The 25,990-nt window shown below is 40.8% G+C and overlaps 1 protein-coding gene across 1 annotated transcript in view; it reads left to right on the top strand.

The window, feature by feature from the left end:
* Positions 1 to 21,967, top strand: part of arid3c (AT rich interactive domain 3C (BRIGHT-like)) — a 92,684-nt gene extending 70,717 nt beyond the window's left edge. Inside the window, exons 4-8 of the mRNA XM_034199269.1 lie at positions 4,927 to 5,110; positions 7,561 to 7,805; positions 13,116 to 13,397; positions 14,958 to 15,047; positions 16,150 to 21,967. Of these exons, the coding sequence (XP_034055160.1) occupies positions 4,927 to 5,110; positions 7,561 to 7,805; positions 13,116 to 13,397; positions 14,958 to 15,047; positions 16,150 to 16,322 (974 nt within the window). The 3' untranslated portion in view covers positions 16,323 to 21,967. The remainder of the gene's footprint in view (positions 1 to 4,926; positions 5,111 to 7,560; positions 7,806 to 13,115; positions 13,398 to 14,957; positions 15,048 to 16,149) is intronic.
* The last annotated feature ends 4,023 nt before the right edge of the window (positions 21,968 to 25,990 follow it).

The following is a 25,990-nucleotide window of genomic DNA, read 5'->3' as shown; positions in this document are numbered from 1 at the left end:
TGAAATCAATAATATTAAGTTGAACCTAATATTTTGTATTTAAACTTCATATTGTTGCTTTCAACTAACCTAATACAGTTATGTGAAATGGAGACTTAATACATTGAATTAAAGTCAATGTTTCAGTTTTTCAATGTAGTTGTGTTCACATAGTTTGCCCTTCAGCCAGAGATACATCATCACTGCACTAGACCTGATATTAGGTCTGACTAGGTCAATTGAGTTTCTCTATCAAAGTCATTATTTCAATGCAGTGTTATCAGTTACATGTAATCAGTCATGTGTGGATGCTTGATCTGGACTCCTGTTGCCTTGTATGAAAAGGAAGCCAATGAGTCTCCTGGTATACAAATTAAAGTTTGGGATAAAGATGAAGTGGTATCATATCTATGAAAATAAAGCTGCCAGAGGAGTGTCTAACTTTCTAAGTATTTCACTTATATCTTCCCTTGTCGGAGGGACCTTTATGGCTTGAAACGTGCAGCAGATGTTCAGAACACATTTGTGGTGGTGGTGGTTCAGTGTGAAGCAGAGACATGGGATCCTCACGGAGAGATTCCATCAAAAGAGGAGCAGACAATGGCTGTGAGGGCCTCCTTTGTGTGTTGATAAATACCCACGGTGATTTACTGTTGCCCTGGGCTGTGGGTATTAATTGATTATTATCTCTGAAGACTACCATCAGCTCTTTTCTCATATAAGTCAACTTTTGTCCCCCACCTAATTGCTTAAGAATACTATGTGGAAAAGAAAAGGCTACTTGAGAGTTACTGTAAAAAATGGCTAAGTGTTCGATCGCTGTGACACTAAATATTCCTCCTTACTTTGCCTCACCTTTGAGTCGCCTTTCTTTATTTGATGTTTTTCTCTGTTTAGTGCAGTCTTCTCAGAGTGAGCCCACTGAAAAAACTGAACCGTTGACTTGAATTGAATGTATGATGTCAACAGATTTCACATATCTGCATTAGGTTAGTTGAAAGCAATAATATCAAGTTTAAATAAAATATTAGGTTCAACTTAATATCATTGCTTTCAACTAACCTAATACAGTTATGTGGAATTTGTTGAAATGATACCTTTAATTAAAGTCAACGTTTCAGTTTTTCAGTGCAGGGGAAACTAAGCTAAGGCCTGTGCTCATGTTCTGTCATAATAACTGTTTATTTAAGTAAATGATTGACAAAATATGCTATTTCCCACACAGTTTGACACCGGTGATAAAACTCTGAGTTACGCTGCTTAATTCCTTGTTTTTGTTGGCTGTGTGATTTAACGAGCCATGCCAAGTTGTTGTTTTCCTTTCATATTGGTAATCCTCTTAAACAGATACGTAAGATCCTGAAAGCGCTTGTTGTTCAGACACCATTGACTCTGAACACACAAACAGAAGGCTAAAGAAGCATCTTTTCTGACAAGCTAACAGTTAGCTCTTTTCTCTTGAAGGACTCGAGGTTGAATCCATTCGAATGAAGGGAGGTAATAATGAAATAACCAGCTGTTCTATTATTTGCCACACTGAAAAAAGTGAACCGTTGATTTTAATGAAATGTATTATGTCAACACATTTCACGTGACTGTATTTATGGTAGCTTTAGTCTTTATAGTCAACTAAAGTTCAACATTATATTATACTAATTAAAATCGTATTATTGTTCTGCTCAGTTTAACCTTAAAGCAAATAGTTGTATTGGACAAAACGGCTTATAAGCATTACAGTCACTATTCAGTTCATCTCAATATGTATGAGAACTATAAGAACAATTGTGTCAAATATCCTTAATGTACTTTACTCAAGTGGAACATTGAATTAGCTTTATTACCATTTAGCTGCAAACATCAGTCTCAGCTTTACCTTGTTAGTGTTTATGCTAATTGACAAATGTTAGCATGTTGGGTAATATGGTAAATATATCTGCGTTACCGCTATCTGTTTGACTTTATACGAGGTACCTCTGACACACAGACAATACTCAAGTCTATTATTGCTTGGACTTTTGTATGAATTGTGTTGAAAAATGGCGGTTGTGTGACAGGTTGAGTGCTCCCCCTCCTCCTCGTCTTCATCTCGGCGCTTGAGCAGAGCTAGATAAACAGTTGGTTCCCCTGTGACGCTGCATTAATCGTTCATTTCATGGGTTAAAAGAGCAAAGTCAATGAGGAGGAGAAATTCTCATCCCATTATCGGCTCGGTGTGCAAAGTGAGCGCATCAGCGATGAAGCCAAGCATAAAGATGATTACTGCACTACTAGAGCCCTGATGCTCCACATTGTTCCAATTACAAACTCCTCTGTCTCTGCAGCTGAGGGATTAACTGAAGACCACTGTTAGACTCTGAAAGTGGATTTCTCCCACCTTGTCCACCATTGCTCATTGTAATAATGATACATGACCTGATGAGATAGTTTGTGCTGACAAAAGGCCTCCATACTCACTCTTTTATTCCTGATATCTCTTTCAGGGAATCAGAGAGACAAATACATCAGCCTGGGTATTGAAAGCACATAACTCTTGTTTTAAGAGGCTTGTCTCTCCTCACATTCTGTCAGACAAAGGCTGAGCTTTTATTTATTACCTCAATCCGTGTTTGGTTGGCTATTGTGTCTTCAACAAAATAATAGTTTCATAGATAAGCATGGATGCACATTATAATCAGCGGTAATAAAGATACATCTGTAGGAGGGCGGTGGAGCGGACGGTATGCTGCTGCTTTGGTTTTGTATCGTGTCATTTTACTGTCAATTCTCCCTGACAATTATCACACTTCATACAGACCCTATGAGAACTACAATTGTGTTTTCATACCACATTAGCAACCACCAATTTGACACACAAACACAACAAATATATTTGTTAATCACAATTCATGCATTCATGAAGTTAACCTTTGAACGACTTCCAAAGACTGCAATCATTTCCATAACGTAAGTAGTCTCATGAGTGCAAACGTGTTACTGTCACTGTCACTTGAAACTAACCTAAAATGTGCGTTTTATTGTCTTACTTTAACAATGTGATCACATGATTCCTTCCGATATTATTGCAGCTCTGCTTTAACCCTTAGATGCATAAGTGGGTCTTTTTGGACCCGGTGAGGTGGTGTTCTTGGAGTATCTTTGTAATTACATTTTTTTATCATTTCATATTCCTCAAAAAACATGTTTTGGATATCATGCCATTCAAATCTTAAATTTACATTTTAAGAAATTGTAGTTTTTGTATTGCTACCCCAAGCTTCCACAAGTGGGTCAAAAATGACCCACTTGCATGTTCTTTGGAATTTCGTTTTTTTTTCAAAATGTAAAAAAAATGTCTAAAATTCTAAATAGTGAAAAATTAAATATCAAATATTTCTAGTGTGAACCAAAATATAATACTAAATATTATACAAGGGATTTTTCTTAACCAAAATGACAAAAATGGCATAAAAACACATATTATTCTAATACGGGTCCTTTTTGACCCACTAATGGAAGAGAGTGGGGTCCAGTCACTCTAAGGGCATCTAAGGGTTAAGCTAGCTAGCTAACATAGCTTACATAGTCATTACAAATATACTGAGAAATCACTAACAGTTATGATGGTTTTTTTACTTGCAGCGTTTTGTTTATGCTCTGCTTTTAGTAAACGCTGCGCATTTGATTTCAATTTGGTGACGATATTTCTTCTATGTGTTTTGCCACATTTGTGTTTTTATATTTGTATAGTTTTTGAAAGTGAAGCGCGTTTCTGGTAAAGGAAACACATTATTGTTAACTAGCTGCTGCCTCAATTACTTTTATAATGCTGCTACATATTTGTATATATTTTAGCCTTGGATGTGCATTTATTTGCTATGTTATCAACATGGGATTTTTGATCATGAAGATTGGATTTGTCCGTTTGAGTACTGTTTCCTTTTTCCAGACAAACTCATACGCCTCGTGTTATGAAGGATCATCCATACTGTAACCTGCTGAAATCCTTTTTTGTCTCAATCAAGCCTCTCCGGCACTTTCCTCTCCAAAGAGCGATGTGCAGGCAGTGCAGCTTCAGATTTACTGCCGGTATTGTCTCGTGAGAGAAGGGGAACATCAATCTTTTGTTTTAATAGTGTCTCATTGGTTCAAATGCCAGCACCGCGAGACGAAGCCGTAATTACTGGCCTTAATTGATGTGGTTTTACCACCTTAGACGATACTTCAGAGCTCTCCTCCCCCCTCACTGTAAAGGCCCCACTGCTGTTGTTTGCACTATATTTCTGCTGCTATTGATTGCTATTATGGTAAATCCGATGGGCACAATGGAACTCTATCAGCAAAATGCAGGTTAATTATCTCAGGGTCAACCACTTTGGAATGTTCACAAAGAGCCGGCCGTTCGCTCTTTATTGCCTCACATTAAATTGCAAATACTAATTATTGTCTGCACCTCTTTTTTCTGCTAATAAGGGGACAGGCTGGCCGTCATTAATAGAAGATTACCTTCCGTTTTCTACAGATTGTTTTTGTGAGTTTTAAACAGGCTTTAACAGACTCATTCATCTGTGGTGCTGTTGTTATTGCTTTAACCTTTTGCCCTTTATTTCATGTTTGATAGTCTGTTATATATAAACACAGTATATGTACTGGGAGCTTTTGTCCCTTTTAAGATTGTTGCCCTGCATCATTAAATGAGGTTATAGCTGCACATGTTCAACGTTTCCTCAAGAGATCATTCCTGCCTGTCGTTGAAATGAAGCATGTATAATCGATAAAGCCTTTCCAGTGGATGCGTATATAAGATATTAGAAACTTTTTGTGAAAGTTGTATTTCTTGGTGTTAACAGAGCTGTCAGAAATGTGACTGGCTCGAGATAAATTGGCCTTATAAGAAGGTGCATAAGCCTATTGATGGGAGGAACCGAAGTTAATGGAATTGATTGTGGATATTGTGTTTGCTTTCTGCAGGGACTCCAGTGAATCGGATTCCTATCATGGCCAAGCAGGTGTTGGATCTCTACATGCTCTACAAGCTCGTCACAGAAAAAGGCGGCTTAGTGGAAGTCATCAATAAGAAAATATGGCGTGAGATCACCAAAGGCCTTAACCTCCCTACCTCCATTACCAGTGCAGCGTTCACTCTGAGAACACAGTGAGTAAGAGCTCCTGCACTGACACTGTGCCGCAACGCCACAAGTGTGTGTGTCCACCATGACTCACATTCTCTGGTTTGATATTGTTTAAAGAGCCCTATTCTGCTTGTTGGTGTGTTCTCTTCCCTGTCGTGTGTTATAAAGGTTTGGTGCATGTAAATGCTCTGCAGAGGCTCAAGTCTCTGAGTTTCTCTTACACACTCAACTCCTTTGTTTCTTTCCTGAACATGATGACATCACTATGTAACACTTGCGCTTCTATTGTCATCACATTGTTCGTGATAGGCTAAGGGGCGGGAAATCTCTAAGCTGTTGACATGTCCCAGTAGAGACACAACATGGAGACATGTCCCAGTAGAGACACAGCATGGAGACATGTCCCAGTAGAGACACAGCATGGAGACATGTCCCAGTAGAGACACAGCATGGAGACATGTCCCAGTAGAGACACAGCATGGAGACATGTCCCAGTAGAGACACAGCATGGAGACATGTCCCAGTAGAGACACAGCATGGAGACATGTCCCAGTAGAGACACAGCATGGAGACATGTCCCAGTAGAGACACAGCATGGAGACATGTCCCAGTAGAGACACAGCATGGAGACATGTCCCAGTGGAGACACAGCATGGAGACATGTCCCAGTAGAGACACAGCATGGAGACATGTCCCAGTAGAGACACAGCATGGAGACATGTCCCAGTAGAGACACAGCATGGAGACATGTCCCAGTAGAGACACAGCATGGAGACATGTCCCAGTAGAGACACAGCATGGAGACATGAAGCTGAACATCAGCAGAATGTGGCCCCTTTAATGATGATGTTGGGGTCAGTGCTCTGTTGTTTTAATTCATCTGAAAATATGACCATTTATTTGTTCTTGAAATGCTTATCAAAGGCTTATTTGATGACACGTGCCCAGACAGGTGAAAGGCATGTTCACTTCCTGCAGCAGAGTGCATGTGTGGTCTCTACCTCGCTGTGATTCATGCTAATCATAGTCTTTAGAGGGCTCGGCCTTTAATCTGGAGCCTCCGTGTTCTTAGATTACACTGCGTTTGCACTTTATTCCTCACCACACAATCGTCAAAGGAAAGTGTGATTTAAAGAAATGAAATATTTGACACCTTTCTAGTACAAAAGAAATAACCCTGAATTGTATTGCATTTATTGCACTACCTCAGGAGGTTATTTGGTATGTATGCCTTCAGGACAGAATCAACTCTGTAGACCCTGTGACGAGTTGTCACTTACAATGATTTAAACGCTAGATAATTGCTATAATTACATAAGGTGAAGATGCAGGGTGTTTGCCTGAGCATGCATCGTCCTCCTCGGTGCAGGATGCTTTTATGAATCTGGGCTCTGTATTGGTTTTAGGAGGCATAGTTACACACAGTGAGCTGAGAGAGAGATAAGGTGGAAAGAGCAACAATTTAGTCCACTTTAAGGTATTATTGTTAAAACTGTAAATGTATATTATTGCTTTCAACTAACTAATACAGTAATAGGACATTTGTTGATATGATACATTTAATTGAGGTCAACGTTTCAGTTGTTTGGGTGCTGCTTACTTAAGATGAAGAATACATGATGCAGCACATCACTAATCACACTTTATTTGGCATGATGGGTAACTGATTTGAACTGTTGGTGATAGAGGACGTTGTGTGTGTGTGTGTGTGGTGTGTGTGTGTGTGTGTGTGTGTGTGTGTGTGTGTGTGTGTGTGTGTGTGTGTGTGTGTGTGTGTGTGTGTGTGTGTGTTGTGTGTGTGTGTGTGTGTGTGTGTGTGTGTGTGTGTGTGTGTGTGTGTGTGTGTGTGTTGTGTGTGTGTGTGTGTGTGTGTGTGTGTGTGTGTGTGTGTGTGTGTGTGTGTGTGTGTGTGTTGCAGCGAGTACTGACAGGAGGTCAAACACGCAAAGCTTTTCCTCCCAGCACAAATGTTTCTGAAGTCAACAGATGTTGAACTAACTCTACAGGTTCTCGTTTGAGTCATATTTGAGATCATTTGAAATTGGAGGACAGATTGCTTGTAAAGTGCTTCCTTCTTCCATCCTCCCTCTCTACTCCTGTCTGCAGTCTTTAGTCGTAAGAAGCCGATGATCAACCCAGTTAGGTGTGAACATGTTGGATGGAAACTCGCTGTGATTAGGAAGGAAAACATTTTCAAATTGACATTGACACGTTTTAAGTAATCTGATCAAAGGAGAAAGCGGGCTGTTACTAAAATGCATGTTAACCCCTCTGTGATTAAAGGGAGATGGCATTGGGTGATTTACAGTAAGTGACCAAACTGGAAATGAAAGCATTTTCAGGTAAACCCTGCAAAAGTTTCAACAGTTACAGTGTGTACTTTGAAGTGTCACGGTTTCATTGTGGGACGGTTTCCAATGTCTCTCCGAGCCTGCACGTATGGATCATCATTGCCCTTTCTCCTCCCCTGCAGGTATATGAAGTACCTCTACCCGTATGAATGTGAGAAGCGGGGGCTCAGCTCCCCCGGTGAGCTCCAGGCAGCCATCGACAGCAACCGGAGGGAGGGCCGGCGGCAGAGCTACGGCTCGGCCCTCTTCAACTACTCTCCTGTAGGCACCCCCACCCTCCTGTCCTCACCAAAGATGCACATGTCCCACCTCTCCATGCCCATGCACAACTCTGGCCATATCTCCCAGGTGCCTGTGATCAAGAAAGGTACCACACAAGATTTGAAATCATTAAACAATCAAATATTGAACGTTTAAAAAAAAAAGCAAACTCAACACTTCCTCCATGTTGACTGGTTGTTTACAGTATACTGTTTCCACACTCATTCTTTAAAGAGGTCCTATTAAGCCCTTTCCTGTAGTGTGTCATGTAGGTTTTAGTGCATGTAAATGGTCCTCAAAGGCCTGTGTTTCCTCCAGGAGGAGTATCTCTCCCACCACTTCTGTCTTTCATGTACTGCAGCTGGTTCTACCTTAGGAGAGTTCATCACTGTCTACCAAACCAAACTTCCATGTATGGTCATATTGCTAAGGGGGCTTATTGTCCTGGTGGGCTTTTCATTTGAATCATTAGTTTATGATTCAATAAGTAGAAGTGTTACATTTAATTGAAAGTATCTTAACCATAAAAAAGGCAGGTCTATTAAACATAAATATTGTAACACAGTTAGAGTTATACCGATGACATGTCGACATAGTAAGGGGATAATAATGTGTAATATGCATTAAACTGAATGTACCATGGCATTATTAGATAACATGTGTTAATAGCTGGATACATTATGTGCAAACCAACCTTCAGCAGACAGAGTGCAGTGTACTTTTTACAAACAGAAATCTGGCACAAAAGCAGGAAGTTGGTGTGATGAAATAATAATGATAAAAATAATCTAGGCTTGATGCGATCAGCAGGACACCCAAAAACATATTTATTTTTGTCACCCCGAAGGATGATTCATTTCCTCCGTATGAACACTTTGTCAAAGAAAAGCTTTCACGTGATGTGTTTTAGGGATCACAACATCTATTTGAGAAGGAGTCGCATGATTCCCCGGCTACATAAGAGGAATTCAGTGTGTTCACATGTCAGGAATATGTGTCACAATTCCCCCAAAGAGGAAACATGTTGCAGGACTTCCTCATATCAGCGAGACACACTAATGCCCCACGAAGAGCACAGGAGCGCTTTGATTACAGCTCCGCGAGGAAAACAGCCTCTGAGTCATCAGCGTAGCGTGCCACGGAGACATCACACAGTTCCTTTAGTGATATCAGTGTAGTTACGCTGGGGTTCACATATTACATAGGATGCATTGTTTCATTACATTACATTACATTGCATTTAGCTGACGCTTTTATCCAAAGCGACTTACAATAAGTGCGTTCGACCAGGAAGACACAACCTTGAAGAAAACAGAATCATATAAGTACATCAGGTTTCATAGAGCCAAACATTTCAAGTGCTACTCAACTGGCTTTAGAAAAGCCAGTCCTTTATTAGTATATAAGTGCTTCGTTAATAGTTCTAACGCTCGAAGTGGAGTCGAAAGAGATGAGTTTTCAGTTTGCGCCGGAAGATGTGCAAGCTATCTGCCGTCCTGATGTCAATGGGGAGCTCATTCCACCATCTTGGAGCCAGGACAGCAAACCCACGTGTTTTTGCCGATGGGAACTTGGGTCCCCCTCGCAGCGAGGGCGCAACGAGTCGTTTGGCTGATGCAGAGCGTAGTGCACGCGCTGGGGTGTACGGTTTAACCATGTCCTGGATGTACGAAGGGCCAGATCCATTCGCAGCATGGTACGCAAGTACCAGTGTCTTGAAGTGGATTCTAGCAGTTACCGGAAGCCAGTGAAGGGAGCGGAGGAGCGGAGTGGTGTGGGAGAATTTAGGAAGGTTGAAGACCAGACGAGCCGCTGCATTCTGGATGAGCTGCAGAGGTCGGATGGCACATGCAGGTAGACCAGCCAGGAGGGAGTTGCAGTAGTCTAGGCGTGAGATGACGAGAGCCTGGACCAGAACCTGAGTCGCTTTCTGAGTCAGCTGGGGACGTATCTTCCTGATGTTGTAAAGCGTGTATCTGCAGCAACGGGTTGTAGCAGCGATGTTTGCAGTGAAGGACAGGTTGTTATCTAGGGTCACACCCAGATTCCTTGCAGTCTGAGTCGGGGAAACAACTGAGGTGCCGATGTTGATTGTTAGGTCAAGAGTGGGACAATCTTTTCCCGGGAGGAAGAGCAGCTCAGTCTTGTCAAGGTTGAGCTTGAGGTGGTGAGCAGACATCCACTGAGAGATGTCAGCTAGACAAGCAGAGATGCGTGCAACGACCTGGGTCTCTGAGCGGGGAAAGGACAGAATTAATTGGGTGTCATCAGCGTCGCAGTGGTAAGAAAAACCATGCGGGCTAATGACTGATCCGAGCGAGTTTGTGTACAGGGAGAAGAGGAGGGGACCAAGAACAGAGCCCTGAGGGACCCCCGTAGTTAATTGACAAGGGTCGGACTCAGACCCTCTCCAAGTCACCCTGTAGGTGCGGTCTTTGAGGTATGAGGTGAGGAGGGAAAGTGCAGAGCCTGAAACTCCAAGTTCTTGGAGAGTGCGAAGGAGGATCTGATGGTTCACCGTGTCGAATGCAGCAGACAGGTCCAACAGGATGATGACAGAGGAGAGGGATGCTGTTTTGGCAGTGTGCAGTTCCTCAGTGACAGCAATGAGAGCAGTTTCTGTGGAGTGACCTGCCTTGAAACCAGACTGGTGCGAATCCAGAAGGTTGTTCTGATTGAGATAACAGGAGAGTTGTTTAAAGACAGCGCGTTCAAGTGTTTTAGACAGGAACGGGAGGAGAGAGACAGGCCTGTAGTTTATAACATCAGACGGGTTGAGAGTGGGTTTCTTTAGGAGAGGGTTTACTCTTGCCTCCTTGAGACTGTTTGGAAAGTGACCAGAAGTTAGAGAAGTGTTGATGAAATGGGTGAGAAACGGTAGAATATCAGGAGCGATAGTCTGAAGGAGGTTTGAAGGGATAGGGTCCAGAGGACAGGTGGTAGGGCGGGCAGAGGTAATGAGGGTAAGAACCTCACTTGGAGAGAGAGGGGAAAAGGAGGTCAGTGTGTTGGTGAAAGGAGGGTCTGGTGACCCAGCGGTGAGTAAAGGTGAGTCAGAAAAAGAAGAGCGAATATCATCAACCTTTTTTTCAAAGTGGTTAACAAAGTCGCTTGACAGAAGTGAGGAGGGGGGAGGGGCTTTGGGAGGGTCCAAGAGGGTGGAGAAGATGGAAAATAGTTTTTTAGGATTGGAATAGGAAGATTGGATCTTATCTTGAAAGAAAGTGCTTTTTGCCTGAGAGATCGAAGCAGAGAAAGAGGAGAGGAGAGCCTGATAGGTTAGGAGGTCGTCACGGTGTTTGGATTTCCACCATTTCCGCTCTGCTGCCCTAAGGACGGTTCTATTAGCACGCAGTGCATCATTTAGCCAGGGAGCAGGAGGGGACTGACGAGCCTGCCCAGATGTAAGAGGACAGAGCGAGTCCAGAGTGGATGAGAGAGTAGAGAGGAGAGTTTCTGCAGCAGAGTTTGGAGGCAGGAGATGGAACGAATCAGAGGAAGGGAGGGCTGAGAGCACCGACGAGGCAAAGCTAGAGGGGGAGAGGGAACGAAGGTTACGGCGGACAAGTGCAGGATGGGAAGAGATTAGTTTGTTATGTTTGGAAAGGGATAGAGAGAATGAAATGAAGAAGTGATCGGATGTGTGGAGCGGGTTTACAGAGAGGTTAGAAGTAGCGCAGTTCCTTGAGAATATGAGATCAAGGACATTGCCAGCTTTATGAGTCGGTGGGGACGGAGACAGTGAGAAAGCAAAGGCGGTTAACAGAGATGTTAGTTCGTCTATCTTCCCCGTCTGGAGGTTGAAGTCTCCGAGAAGTACAGCGGGAGGGCCAGTTTCAGGGATGAGTGAGAGGAGATTATCTAATTCCTCCAAGAAGTCCCCCAAGGCGCCTGGTGGACGGTAGAGAACAACAATGGTTAACTGTATAGGATGGGTTACTGTGACGGCATGGAATTCAAAGGTAGAAGGAGTGAAGTTAGGTAGCTTGAAGAGGGAAAAGCTCCATTTGGGAGATAGCAGGAGACCAGTGCCACCTCCTCTGCCAGTGGGTCTGGGTGTATGGGAGAAGGAATATGCAGTGGAGAGAGCTGCTGGGGTGGATGTGTTGGATGGAGTAATCCAGGTCTCAGTGAGAGCAAGGAAATCCAGAGACTGCAGGGAGGTGTAGCCAGAGATGAAGTCAGCCTTAGGAACAGCTGACTGGCAGTTCCACAGGCCACCAGAAACTAGATGTTGGATCTCAGTGGAGCACGTGGGATAGACGAGAGCAGGCCGGTTATATCGATTAGGAGATACACGGGGCCAGTGATAATTGCGAGAAGACACATGAACAGGAATAGAGAAAATACACATGATTATAGCATGAGGGGCTAGAAAACTAAAGAAAAGAGAAATAAGACACCAGCTCGATCAGAGTAGGATTTGCCTCCTCTTTGCCTCCCTCGTGACTCCCGCAGGACTCCAATGTCTTTGTCAGTCTTACTCCCGCAGGACTCCAATGTCTTTGTCAGTCTTCGGCTGTCTAACCCTGAAGCTGACGCTCCAGGAAAGAGCTACCCGAAATGGACGCCTGATTGCTCAGTTCTCACAGCTGTAGGGCCACGGCCCTCTAATTAGTTAACTATCTACAGCTGATGGGCGACAATAGACTGGCCGTGCCTATATTAATGCAGGCTTGAGTGCTGAGACCTGTAAAGCAGGTTTCGCCTGAGCAGATCTGAGATTTAAAATCTCTCAAACGCGATTATCAATCAACAATGTTGTTCTTCTCCTCACCTTCTGCAGCGTGTGAGCCTTTGTTGGTTGCTTTATGTTCCCCAGCCAGCATTAACAACACACTCTAGCTTAAACAGAAAGCCTGCAGGGGCGTCTACGATCTGACTAAATGTTAAATCACCAAGAACAATTTCATCGTAAAGTTTTAAATGATTTTTTTAACATCATAAGATGGAAATATATACAGTGCAAATAGAACCCAAAGACACATTACGGCCCAAATACACATTATGCACCATTTGTATGGAGAGGTGTCAAAGCAAAAGGGCTGCCATGTTTCAGAGCTGTCACCACAGGGAACAAAACATATACAAAAACATTGGCATGTTGTTAAAAATCTGCAAGAATTCTGGGCGTCAAATGATAAATAATGCAAAGTTGATTTGAATACTAATGGCATGGAACGCCCAGCAATATCAGTTTTAAAGTAAATCCACCTTTACAAGAATCTTACCAGAAATCTGAAACCTAGGAAATGGTTGTGCCACACATTACGAGGTTAATTCATTATAAAATAAAAACACAAATACATACTCCCAGGAACTAGTGCATTATAATAAGATCTTGAATATCAGCGACAGTGATATGCACAGGCCTGCAGACTATAAGATATAACCTTCTTGTTCTTCTTCTCTCCAGAGGAGCCCATGATGGCCGGCTGCCTGCCCGGCCGGGGGGGTCTCCCCATGTCTCACAGCAGCCACCACGCAGCAGTCATGGCGGCCCAGGCCCAGGCAGCCGCGGCCGTCCAGGCGGCGGCTCTGGAGCAGCTCCGAGAGAAGCTGGAGGGGGGGGAGCCGCCGGAGAAGAAGAAGATGATGATGATGGAGGAGCAGCAGAGGATTGTGCAGCACGCTCTGCAGCAGAACCTGCTGGCCATGGCCTCCCAGCTGCCCCTCAACATCAAACTCAACAACAGAGGTGCGTGTGATCATCCTTTGCAATTATTCATTGTTTATCATTGATGCAGATTCGAAGGATTTATTTCTGTTTATGTTATTTTAAATACAATTAAATCAAGTTATTTTGGTAAAACTAATGAAAAATATTGGGAAAAAATATATTTTAAAGAAAGTGTTTGTTTTTTTACGTTTTCAAATATTATGTTTTAGAATATCTTAGGCCCTCAGAGAGGGCCTAGAGGGCCCTGACGGCTTGCCACTGCAGTAGAGACACAAAATATGAACTTGAAAATGAGTAGAATATGTCCTCTTGAAATTACGATTGCAATTATTTTACATTTAATTTTGAAGTGAACATTTTTGGTATAAAATAAACTTCACAAAATTCACATGAAATATTACATGGCCATGACCTCTGCACCTTATCATTATTAGTAATTATAGTGAAATTGTCTGCATGGCTTCTGCAATGAAGTGTAAAATGGCTGGCAGACATTATATCGGAGGCTTAAGAAATGTTCAGCTCAGTAGACTACTGTTTCCCTTCGGAGGGAACACAGGGATTGTAGCCTTAGCCGACCATTTACATATACAAAACCCCAAAAAGCAGAATAGGGCCCCTTTAAAGTTGTCTTTTTACTATTAATTGTTACATGTTTACGATATATTTTCTGAACCATTCAACAAGTGTAATCCTGATTTGAATGCATCATTTAACATCAGGTGTTTTAATGCTGAGGTGGTGAGCTGCCTCCTATCAGACCTAAACACAGTCTGCCCCTGTGGGCGGTTTCCAAAACAGCTAATGGCGTGCCCGAGGGATCCAGCTGTGGACCACTAATGTGCACATAGTTCATCATATAACATGTGTAATTTAAAGCTCAACCCCATAGATGTGATGAAGAAATAGTTCTTGTTGACCACAGGCAGAAGGCAGCGTGTCATGAGTAAAAATGCTGCAGCCAGCGCGGCTCCTGACAAGCCATAAGTCACATATGACTTAATGATAGAGGCTAAAGGAAGAATAAGCGGCCTATCTGCTCAAGTGTGATATCATTTCTGTCTGCATCACTGCCTCTCTCGTATTAGTCATAATAGCGGGCTTTGCACTTGATACGTGATGGAAAAATGAGTGAGAATCTTTCCCAGGTTAATTCCCACGCTGGTCGTCTGGCTCTGGCCCTCACATATAAACACTGTCATTTAAAGATTACATCCAAACACTATTATTTGTCTCCACCCAGTTGCACTTAGACAGATAAATGTGTGTTTACAGATGGTTTGATATCACAGCAGCCTTGCTTAAGACCTTTGTTATTTCAGAAACAGGCACATTTATTCAGAAGTTTTCACACTGTGTGCTGCAATAGGACTCATCTATAGGTGACATGTACAAATGGCTGTAACATCTTTTGACAGGTCTTTCTCCAAAGAACTCTTTAATAAAGCTCTCCTTATCCTGTCACTCTCTGAGTTATCACCAATACTCCAGCGAGCGCTCCTCTCGCTTCTTCTGTTCCTTTTCTAAATGCTCATATTGAGTTTTTCTCTCTCTCGTTCTCTGCTCCTCTCTTGACAGATGATAGACAAGAGACCGCATTGAACCTGTCTACCAACGGCATTAGCAGCATCAACATGTCAATAGAAATAAATGGAGTTGTCTACACAGGTAAATAGAGGGGCCGTTTGCTGATGTAATTGCAGGCAGGAAATTCAATAAGTTATAGCAGCACCCTGGTGCTTAGTCCTCTACGCAATTTGATGTCTTTGCTATAAAATCCATCGTAATGAAGTGGCAGTCCAATAGAGTTAAAAAAGTTAAATATCTCAAAATTGGGCCTGTGGAGTTCAGGTCGATAGGGCTTATTGTCTTATGTTCCTACGTGTGTGTGTGTGTGTGTGTGTGTGTGTGTGTGTGTGTGTGTGTGTGTGTGTGGTGTGTGTGTGTGTGTGTGTGTGTGTGTGTGTGTGTGTGTGTGTGTGTGTGTGTGTGTGTGTGTGTGTGTGTGTGTGTGTGTGTGTGTGTGTGTGTGTGTGTGTGTGTATATATATATAAACTGTAGCCTGAGACAAGTAGTTTTCATTTTAACATTTAACCAAATGAGTTTATAGTTGTGTTTTTTTTCTTATTATTCAGTTTCCGTAATTTCGAACAACTTCACCTACATAGTCATGTTCGGTAAAGCTAATTTTATGTAATTTGAATGTTGTCTCTGCACAGCATACAACAATAAGTATTGTACTTTAATTACTATTTTGACATACTTGTACTTACTTTAGTATTTCAATTTGATGCTAAATATTCTTCTACCTTACTACATTTTGGACGCAAATATTGTATTTTTTCCTCTCTTACAGTTATGTAACCCTCATAGTAACTACTGTAGCTACTGTAGATAGCTAAGTAGTATTGCATCATATAATGATATGATGCAATACTACTTAGCTATCTACACAGTATTTTCCAAAGTTACCATCATTGTCTCATCATTGACAAATTATAACAATAAAACAATATAAAATGTATTGGTGTATAAACAGATTAATAATATTCTATAATACAATAACACTGTGAACAAAGTACCAAACTGAGCACTGCTATTCAATTAACATTTACAATCAGGAATTATACTGGAGTATTGGAAGTAAAGAAGCAATACTTCCTCCACAACTGGCCATTCACACAAAAGTCAATCAGGGTTAAATAAAGTTAAACAGAGTTGAATAAAGCAGGTCTGGTGTCAGTTGGTGACGTGCTCTCTGCTCCTCAGGCGTTCTGTTTGCCCGGCAGTCGGCCATCGCAGCGATGACGGGACAGCGTGGGAGACACAGCAGCTGTCAGACTCAGGGAAAGAGCAGTCCCTCTCAGTTCCAGCCCTCCCGCTCCTCCTCCTCCTCCTCATCCTCTTCCTCGCTCCACGGACACAGAAACTCCTCCCCCTGAGTTTCCTGTCCCTCTTCACCTCCTCTCCAGACTTACCAGGGAGGAAATCTTCTGAAAGACACCAAGCAGTCAGAGACACATCAGAGAAAGCCACCTTCACTCAGTTTGAGGGAGTCTTTCTCTTCATCACAATCCTTCTAGGTCAGATTGAAGAGTAGTCAACATTTTTACATGCAAGAAATCTTCCAGCCCCCCATTTCCCCCTCTTCCTGCTCTGAATTAGCGGTGTGTTTGAGGACCTTTGTGTGTAACCATTGTCTTGAACACTTCAAAAGCATGGTTGCCCTTCAGCATCAGGTGAAACCTGGGTGAAGCCAAACGAAGAGTCCCTATTGTGCAACATTTCAATCATAACATGAACAGCTGACCTTCAGCAGGAAATGATGTGAATTCGCTTCATGAAGCTCACTACTAACAGCTGATACCAAAGAAGAAAAACAAATCCATATTGGTAAGCACGTCCAGCGTTTTCAGTGAGCATAAGCTCCATTTATCAAAACACAAGCACGTCCACAGAGGACATCTTCATGTAATGGGTGGAAAGGCTGATTCATATGGTCTAACTTTGGTTAAAGATGTCTCCACCAACAAAAAGGTTTCACAGAGTTACGTGTGTGTGCATCCAGCAGTCTCTTCTCCTAAACAGTCAGCAGACAATCAGAAACTCGTTAGCTACTTTGTTAGCCAGCAGGCTAATGGGAACATAAGGTCACAGTTAACACATAGCTCCTCCAACAGTATCAAACAGTGTCAAATATTAACATATAATCATAATATATCCCCAACAAAAAGGATTACAACTACATTTACAACAGGGTCCCTCTACAAAATAGGTTTTTTATTGGGTTTTTGTTGTGCACAGCAAGTACATTAATATTAAAGTGACTAGAGCAGTTGTTTGTTACCCTGAAAAAACGGTGTAAACATTCACTTTATTTAAATGTGTTATGCCAAAAGATGTCACAACTGTATTAGGTTAGTTGAAAGCAATAATATTGCAAATCTGAAATATTAGGTTCAACGTAATATTATTGCTTTCAACGGTTAGAGTTAGGGTTAGGGTTAACTGATACAGTTATGTGAAACTTGTTGACATTACGTTTTTTGTATCAGCTCAAAACAACATTGGACAATATAAATTGGACAATTTCACCAAAGATTTCACCAAAGATGTAATACTTGCACCACCGACCGTTAGTTTTCCAGACCAGGATGTACACATTATAAGAACCTACCAATTGGAATAGCCAGCATTCAAAAACATAACATTTATATGAGTTCACAAACACATATTTTGTAGACTCTGCTAAGGCTTTATAAATATGAACTTCTTATTTGTGATTACTTTAATATAATGTTATAATGGACCCTCATCAGTTTTCAATGCATGTCTTTTTTAACGGTGCTCTTGTCCCTACATGTATTGTAGATTGCATTCTGGGACATCAACCACATTAAGGAAGAGTTTATTATGCATTTGGCTCACAGTTATTAGCCTTATGTTAGCTGTTGTCAGAAATGATGACAGCTAGCTGAGATAAAGAGAATCCTTCCCGTGACATAGTCTGCTCCCAGCCACACACTTTTTCATCTGCTGCACTTCAAAAACTGAAACGTTGACTTTCAGACTTTCAATTAAATGTATTTTATGAACAAATGTCACATTATTTCATTAGGTTATTTGAAACCAATAATAATAAGTTGAACCTAATATTTGTTATTTTTAACTTCATATTATTACTTTCAAGTAAACAAATACAGTTATATGAAATCGGTTGTCATAGTACATTTAGATAAAGTCAACATTTCAGTTTCTTCAGAGCGTTGTGACAGACATGGTGAACATGTAACAAACAGCTGCATTCTGTAGAAGGACCTCAGCAGGAGTCTTCTTCCTTTAGGAGGCTGCTGACAACATTAGTTTATTCTTTATCCCCCTAGGTTTTTTTTTGCTCTGATCACAAACTAGATTTTTGACACAAGAAATACCTGATCACAAAACTTGTCGAATGCATTCTTTGCTCCTAAAGATCGCACAATATTAAATTAGTATTAAAACCAGATAGTTAGTCAAGATAACAGAGAATCTTTCCTTCGCTTGATGACAAGAGAAGTACTTCTTTAAAAACTGTCCTCTCACTTGCAGAGTGGACAGAGACAGATTGAATTGATGTGATGGCAGACATTGTTCCGGTACAATGCTTTCCTCATTCATTAGAGCAAATGTTGCGATCGACATCATTGGCCCACTGTTATAGTTGTGGTCAGAAATACTTACAGAAATCTGCTGAGGCTGAGTCGGTAGAGCTGCGGCACATGAGACTGCTTTTGTTCTTTGAAGAAATCTTCTGCAGCGCACAATGAGGAGAGCCAGGACCACTAGCATGTAGAATATATCAGTGGTGTTTGTTAACATATAAGATGCATAATAAGCACAAAGCTGACATAGCTTTGGGAAGAGATGAATCGATGAGTGCTTGTTGGCATTGAATTCATTTGAGAAAAGGAGCAGAGCGCTTCAGCCCGAGGCAGCAAGCGATCGGAAATAAAGGAGGCGCACAAAGACGTGTCGTCTGCAGGAAACTTATCACTCACACGTTTTATATTGTGAACAGAACCTAGGTTTAGTTTTTTAGCAATGCACTTGTTTAACATCAGAAAGCTCTTCCCTCTTTAAGTTCTCTCTTTCTTTCTCAGCTTTCAATAAGATATGAAATATTTTCTTTATTATGAAGGGAAATGGGAACTAGTTTGAACATATGGCTTTTTATTAAGTCTGTTAAAGCATTTCATTGCAGATTTTATTTATTATGTTTTATATTCAATGCTGCAAACGTTGCATTCAGCTCCACCACTTTGTTGCAAACCCTTTTGAAGAGTTTTCTGGAATGCAGATACCTCACCAATCTCCCTGTACATAGTCATAGTAAAGTATGAATACAAGATATACCTCATAAATTTCATTTATTTTTTATTGTACAGCCACCTGAACACCAATGCTTTACTTCAACAGATCACTGGATTTTTCTTTTTTTTCATATTTTGTATGATTATACCAAAGAAGGGAATATTTTATGGACACACATCTACCTCATTTGTTATAGACTGTGCCAACAAGCATGTCCACACTCTTTATTGCCGGTGTATTCATGGTGTTTCATATCCGTGTATTTGTGTGAACACAAAATGCTTTTCAGTCAAAGACAAATCAATAGATTAGTTAAGCAACATGTTCTAAGTGCTTTTTACGTTGGGTGTTGTGCCGGCGCAACAAAACAGCCTTTTGTGGAACACAGTAGGGACGTTTGTCAAATGAATCCCATCTGCATGAGAACATGAACATACAGCGGGAGGAGGACAGCAGCTTGAACAATGAATGGCTCAGATTGGTGTCAGACGCTCTGGTTTGCAGAAAGACTGTAAGGTGCCGTTGAAAAGCAAGTAAACACTCTGAGAGTGTACCATTAGACTGAAGTCAGGCAGTGATAGGAATATGTATCAGCTGATATAAGCTCATAGCCCAATATATCATATTGGCTGAAAAGTAACAAGAAATATCAAAAATAGGTTTGAGGTCATTTGGAAATGAAGCTTGTCCAGCAGAAAGCATTGACAATGTTTTAATGTCCAGTTCACTTCATGTGTGGCTTACTATTCTTTGAAGCAAATTTAAGGATCCTTATCAAATGTTTATTTAAAAAACAAAAACAAAGGTGGGCCAATACATTACATCATTTTGCAAATGTAGACGACTTAAATTACGTTTCGATTACATTTGCTGTGAATTTCCTCTCGACCAAACCCCCACCTTTACTCTAGCAACACCACCAGCCAACATTTTGAACTTCACAAAACGTATCAACAGGCAGGTTCACAATATCGCACTAAGCAGATTCATGTTCCCCAGAGGTTGATCCCTTTTGAGTCGCTGTCTTCCTCACCTGATCTCCTGGTCTGACTTCATGCAGATTGTTCACAGTTCCTAATTTGAAATGCTTTGACTAGCTTATGATGACAGTGTAACACTCTAGGCTGAGTACTGGTGATAAAGCTAATAATATATTATGTGACTGTATGTATAGATGGTGATGTTGAATTTGTACAAACACAATCGTGCAGCAGAGGACAATCCTCAGCCAATAAGATGGTGGTTGTGCTTTATAATTCTCATGTTTACTTGAAATGTGTTCTCTAGCAATCAGACAAATGTGCAGGTAGACAAAGTTCAGAGGAAAGAATCCCTTCCTTACACACTTTGTGTTGCATCCCTGAACACTGAAACACTGATAGCAGATCAGTATTAATGGACCTCAGTCCTGCAGTAGAGTGGTGCATTGATGATGTATTTGTGTTGGCCAATCCGGGAGTTAGCATCGCAAGGGTTCGCTCGACAAAAAAACAATGGGATATGTGATAGCAAGACATCACAATTGCAGGACTTTTCGTCCCCACCACTAAGCTAAAGGCGGCTAATGTTAAGATTGATGACTTTTAGTAGTCTCAGTTAAAAAAACTTCAGAGAATTGGAATTGGAAAAATGCTAGCTAATTTCCCGGTTATAGGACTCATCCTGCACCACTCTATAGAGTCGCAAAGTGGGAGAAGTTCTTTTTATTTGCAGGTATGCAGGGTTCTGGAGGTTGATGGTTCCATCTGCTGCACCATGAACTCTGACTCTTCTTTACCTGTGATGCACCCAACCACTGCACAGACACCAAGAATTTGAGCCGATGACAGCATTTTAGTAGAAAGATAAAATAAAATAGTAGCTGCTTCTCCCTCTGTCAAGATTAGGGAGAATAGTCTTAGGTCCAGTCACCTTATTACCATTTGTGATTATGAATTGCATACATGTACCACGTTCCTGGATCAGTCAGTCAGAGGTTCTGTAAATTGGAACTACATTGGGTGGTGTTCTTCTTGGAGACTTTTAAGGTGAAGTAACAAAAAAAGTAATTTTTTCAACATGGAGAGTCTTCCATTTAAGTCAATACAGACATGTAACCTTAAAGGTAACTAAGTGCCACGCCTTTGTCTCCATTCCCTCAAAACAAAGAAGGAACTTAATTGTCCAGCTGTCCAAGATGGTGGTGCACATGTTGCCTCTGGATCGGGGCTCACAGTGTACATTTTCTACTTCCATGATCCAGGTGCTCCTCATAGGTCAGCCCTGTCCACACCCGCTGTACATACTGCTGAACGATGCCACTGAACACATCAGATACTGCATTCTTCTCACCAAAGACTTTTTCAAATTGTGACTTTTGTGACAATTGTGACTGTAACATGATTTTTAGGTCATAACCAAAGGCAGAGCAGACAAGCAAAGATAAAGTGACAGCTCTGCATGCAGAAAAAAAATAATTGACTTGTGTAATCAAATAACATGTTGTTTACTTTGTATTATGCTATGCTGGTAGTTTGTAGACACTAATCGCTTTATTAGCTGTGTATGAAGCTTTAAATGTTTCTTTTATTTCCCTTTAGTTCATCTTGGATAAATCCAGTGCATTATGGGAATGCTGGATTGTGGTGCTCAGGGGTTAAAAATGTACAAAAAAGATGTGAAAGAGATTTTCCTGTTTTGCCATTTGACTTGTAGCGTATTTAGAAATAAAATGATGCTTTTAACTTCAGTGAAACAAGTTGTGTGTCGTTCTTGTTCTTGTCGTGAATCCTAAAGTACAGTTCTACAATCTTTCCCTCTTATTCAGAGCGGATGGAGCCGGGTTTATAATGGACAGGCATTCGTTTTATAAAATCAGGATACTTCTGATGATTATTTACTGACATACCAGAGGTTTTAATGTTCTACAGAAGTTTGGTTTTAGTTTAGTTTTTACTAAATATTCTGCATACTGGGCCGATGACCTTTGTGCAATCGATTGGGCTTCATTCACCTGCATTTAAACTGCCATTATTCAGGGAGGCCCTGAGTCACGTGGCCTCAAGAGGGAGGCATCTGGGTCATTCCTAGCATTCGGGGGCATTTCAGCCTCCATGATATTATATGATATATTTTGCATTTTAAAGGGCTAATGCTTATATCTAATAGCTTGCTTTACATGTTTAATCCCCCTCTACTATAAAAAACAATGTTAAATACCATGGATAATCAAAATTAAAAATAACTACTTTGATTTTGGCACCAGTAGGCCAAACTGCCATGTCCCCATTCATGCTTGATCCAATTCAGTGACAAATATAAAAACGAAAATCAAACAAATTGTGTCTGTCACTGTATTACAGCCGCATTCCTAATATTCCTCACCAAATTGCATTTTTTGTTATTAATATGTTTTTAATTGCTTTAAGTTTTTTAAGTATGTTCTGTCCCCCTGAACACGCCCCCTGACTATCTCATGATTACACAAATGTACAAATTATAGTTTTAATTCTGTAAATCTACACATTCATGATTTGGTTCAAATGTGACATCCAAAAGAATACCTTTTTATCAAAAGATCACCTTCGAAATCCTTTCTTTTCCAATAAGTGTCCTGGGGAGATTTATCATTAATAATGCCGCAAACGTTTTTTCTTTTAAAAAAAAAGGGAGACAGACTTAAAAAAAGACCCAGGTGGGCTGTGTGTCTGTCAGAATGGTGTTTTCACACAAATATAGTTTGTATTATATTTCCATTCGTGGCAACCTTGTTTTCTCTTCTTAGGCAGCTATCTGCACTGATCAGAAAATATGTTTTACACTTCCCTAGGAATATGAAAGTTCCGTTTGCTTTTTGCTTTTTGTTCCTTGTGTGATCCGACCTCTTAAAGATGGAATGGGCCAGCTTCCTTTAACCGGGTGTGCCAATATACTTTAACCATAATTACTTTATTTTAAAGGTTATTGGTGACCTGTCATCAGTCAGGCCTCATTTGAAAGAAATCTAACTTAAAAACAAAGTATTGTATTATAGTTCGACAAGTTTGCTGTTAATATCAGATAGCTCTAATGTACGGTGGCCGACTGGTGCCGACGCGTTACAACAGACCAACACACTTCCATGAGGAGAAACGCGCTGCAGCTTCAAAAACGATGCAAAAAAACCACATTCAACTTGACAAGACATGCGCAGCATTTGGGAAACATTCACTAAATTGACGAAACATGCGCAGCATTAACCAGAAGCGTAAGTGTATTTATATTAGTTTCTGAAGCTGCAGTGCGTTTCTCCTAATGGAAGTGTTTTGGGCCGCTGAAGTGCATTTGCACCAATGAGTACTGAAACATGCATAGACAAACAATATATTTTAGTATGTAATTAATATTAGTTATTATTCCTTAGAAAGTGTGGGTAACCCTGACATTTGGAAAGACATAACCCCAAGTACAACAAACAAATATATATAATAAAATAAAGCACAACTTATAAGATTTAAGGACATTTACTTTCTGCCGAGGACAGGAAAGTCCTATTCAGCAAGTGCAGGCAGTTTGGTTGAGTGCAGCATTAAGCAGGTAAAATGGCCTAAAGATTGGTTAATTAAGGTTGAGAATCCTGATGTAATTAGAAGCAGCAAAGATTAGTGGCTGTCGATGGCGCGACGAGGATTTGCAGGTAATAGACTTATTATTGGGGCTGGCTGAATGTTACTTTATACTTCTGAATACACAAAAACAAATTAGGAGCGGTCGTCCAATAATGGGTTATCTTGTCAAGCGCTGACAGAAATCCATGCCCTATAACACAGTGTTAATTTTATGCACCACTGACAAGCACAGTGCTAATCAATAACACTACTATAAAAAGAGGTGAAGCATCAATCTGCAGTGAAGGTGTTGGATGGAGCTGTGAGCAGACGGAGAGGGAAATGTCAGCATGTGTTTTGGGGGAAATGTTCTCGTTGCTCGTGGATAATGGAGCCTGTGCACGGTGTGTTACATCCAGAAAGACTGACACAGCAGAGAGAGAGCCCGCTCAGTACTAAATCTGTCAGAAAGTAATCACATTACATTTCCAAGCAGTCAGAATACATACACTGTTTGGCGTGTACAAACTACGACCTGGCACCTTCAATTATACACCCAGGCTTTGGGAGTAATTGAACACATATACCTGCATTACGTTTGCCGGTAAATAAAAAAGAAAGAGATTGTTGCAGGATTAAAATGCTTTAATACATTTTTAAATAAAGATACATTTATAATAACAACACTTCATGTGAGTCCCACATCACCAAATGAAACAAGTCTCAATGCTACCTTCATATATATATTTTGCCGTAGGTAGACATCTGATTTGTTAAACAAAAATACTTGCTTTTATTTTGTGTTTTCAACTAGAGAGCATTTGTCAAATATACTATTTTGGAGGCCAACAATTTATTTAATTTGAAATCTTCAGGCCTTTATATTGCCTTTATTGGCTGTGGTTTTTCTTCCTTTTGTTCAGCAGTTTTGTTAAAAAAATATTCGAGGTGCTCTTATTCCATACTGTAGTAAGAGCATATAGTGTTAGTTTGTAAACTTTCACTTTCTTTGCTTCATCTGTTCTGTTTTTAATTCAGCAGGTGAACCTATATGTTCATAGAATAGTGTGTGTGAGCTTAACTGTGTGTGTTAAACTAAAACGGAGCATTTTCTGTCAGCTCAGATTTTATTCTGCTTTTTTAAATTGTAGTATGTGCTCATGTGTTTCAGTGTTGGTGTATAGGCTGCTGCCGGAATATGCTGAGTGACAGGCAGCTTTTCCAATCAATAAAATAATTTGTACTCACAACAGAGCAGACTGGGCTCTGGTTTCAGACAGAGGGTGAAAAGAGGTAATGCAGCACAGGCAGTATGAGAAAAACATTAAAGCAAGGAGACATGTCCCAGTAGAGACACTACAGACTGATATGAACCTTAAAATGAGCAGAACAGGGCTCTTTCAAAGTAACTCTCCCGACCCTGTGCAGCCCATGAGTTATTTCTATACAATTGAATTTGTCCTGCTGACTATATTAACATACAGTTCCTGTTGCAAAGGCCTGGTGTCACATATGGGAATATCAGGCACAGGAAAAATGTGTCTCATTCAATTAGCAGAGCTGAATCTGTCTGTCCTGAGAAATGGTTGCAAAATACAGAGATGTAAGCTATGTGCGGGTAGGTCGGGGGATAGTTGTATTTGATGAGATCTGAAACTGCATTTTTGTCACAGCCTTTTTAAACTTAACAACCCTGAGAGTCAGATGTCCCTGATGATCCCACTGACGTCTGAACATTCGACAAAAGCTTGCAATAAAAGAAGTATGATCATTTGTTTGGAAACTTTTTGAGGCAAATCCGTTTTTGTAGTTTATGTATAGCATAGGTGAATATATTCTTAGCAGTGGTGAACCGTCAGGGCCTTCAAGGTATTCAGAGGATACCCTGGAACACTCAGATAAAACAAACAAAGAATCGATTTAATTATATAAATAAAATGTAATAAAATGAATAAATGAGAATGGTATCTGTGTTGTTGATCTGTAATATTACAGTGTTACGTTGATTTGTTTGTCCTTCTCGGACCATGCACTACGCATTTCAGTGGTTTTGTGTTAGAAAAGAAAGCAACCAATCAGATCTTGTTCTGGGTCTCTGGGTAATATATCCTTCAACAAGGTATTCTACATCCTTGATAGAATGCCCTGGCCGTTGCACTGAATGAGAGCGCACGTTTGGACTGACAGTTTGATCA

Source organism: Gymnodraco acuticeps, unplaced genomic scaffold (genome assembly GCF_902827175.1).
Source record: "Gymnodraco acuticeps unplaced genomic scaffold, fGymAcu1.1, whole genome shotgun sequence".
NCBI lineage: Eukaryota > Metazoa > Chordata > Actinopteri > Perciformes > Bathydraconidae > Gymnodraco > Gymnodraco acuticeps.
The sequence above is the reverse complement of the archived record's forward strand: the minus strand, read 5'-3'. Positions and strand labels throughout refer to the sequence as shown.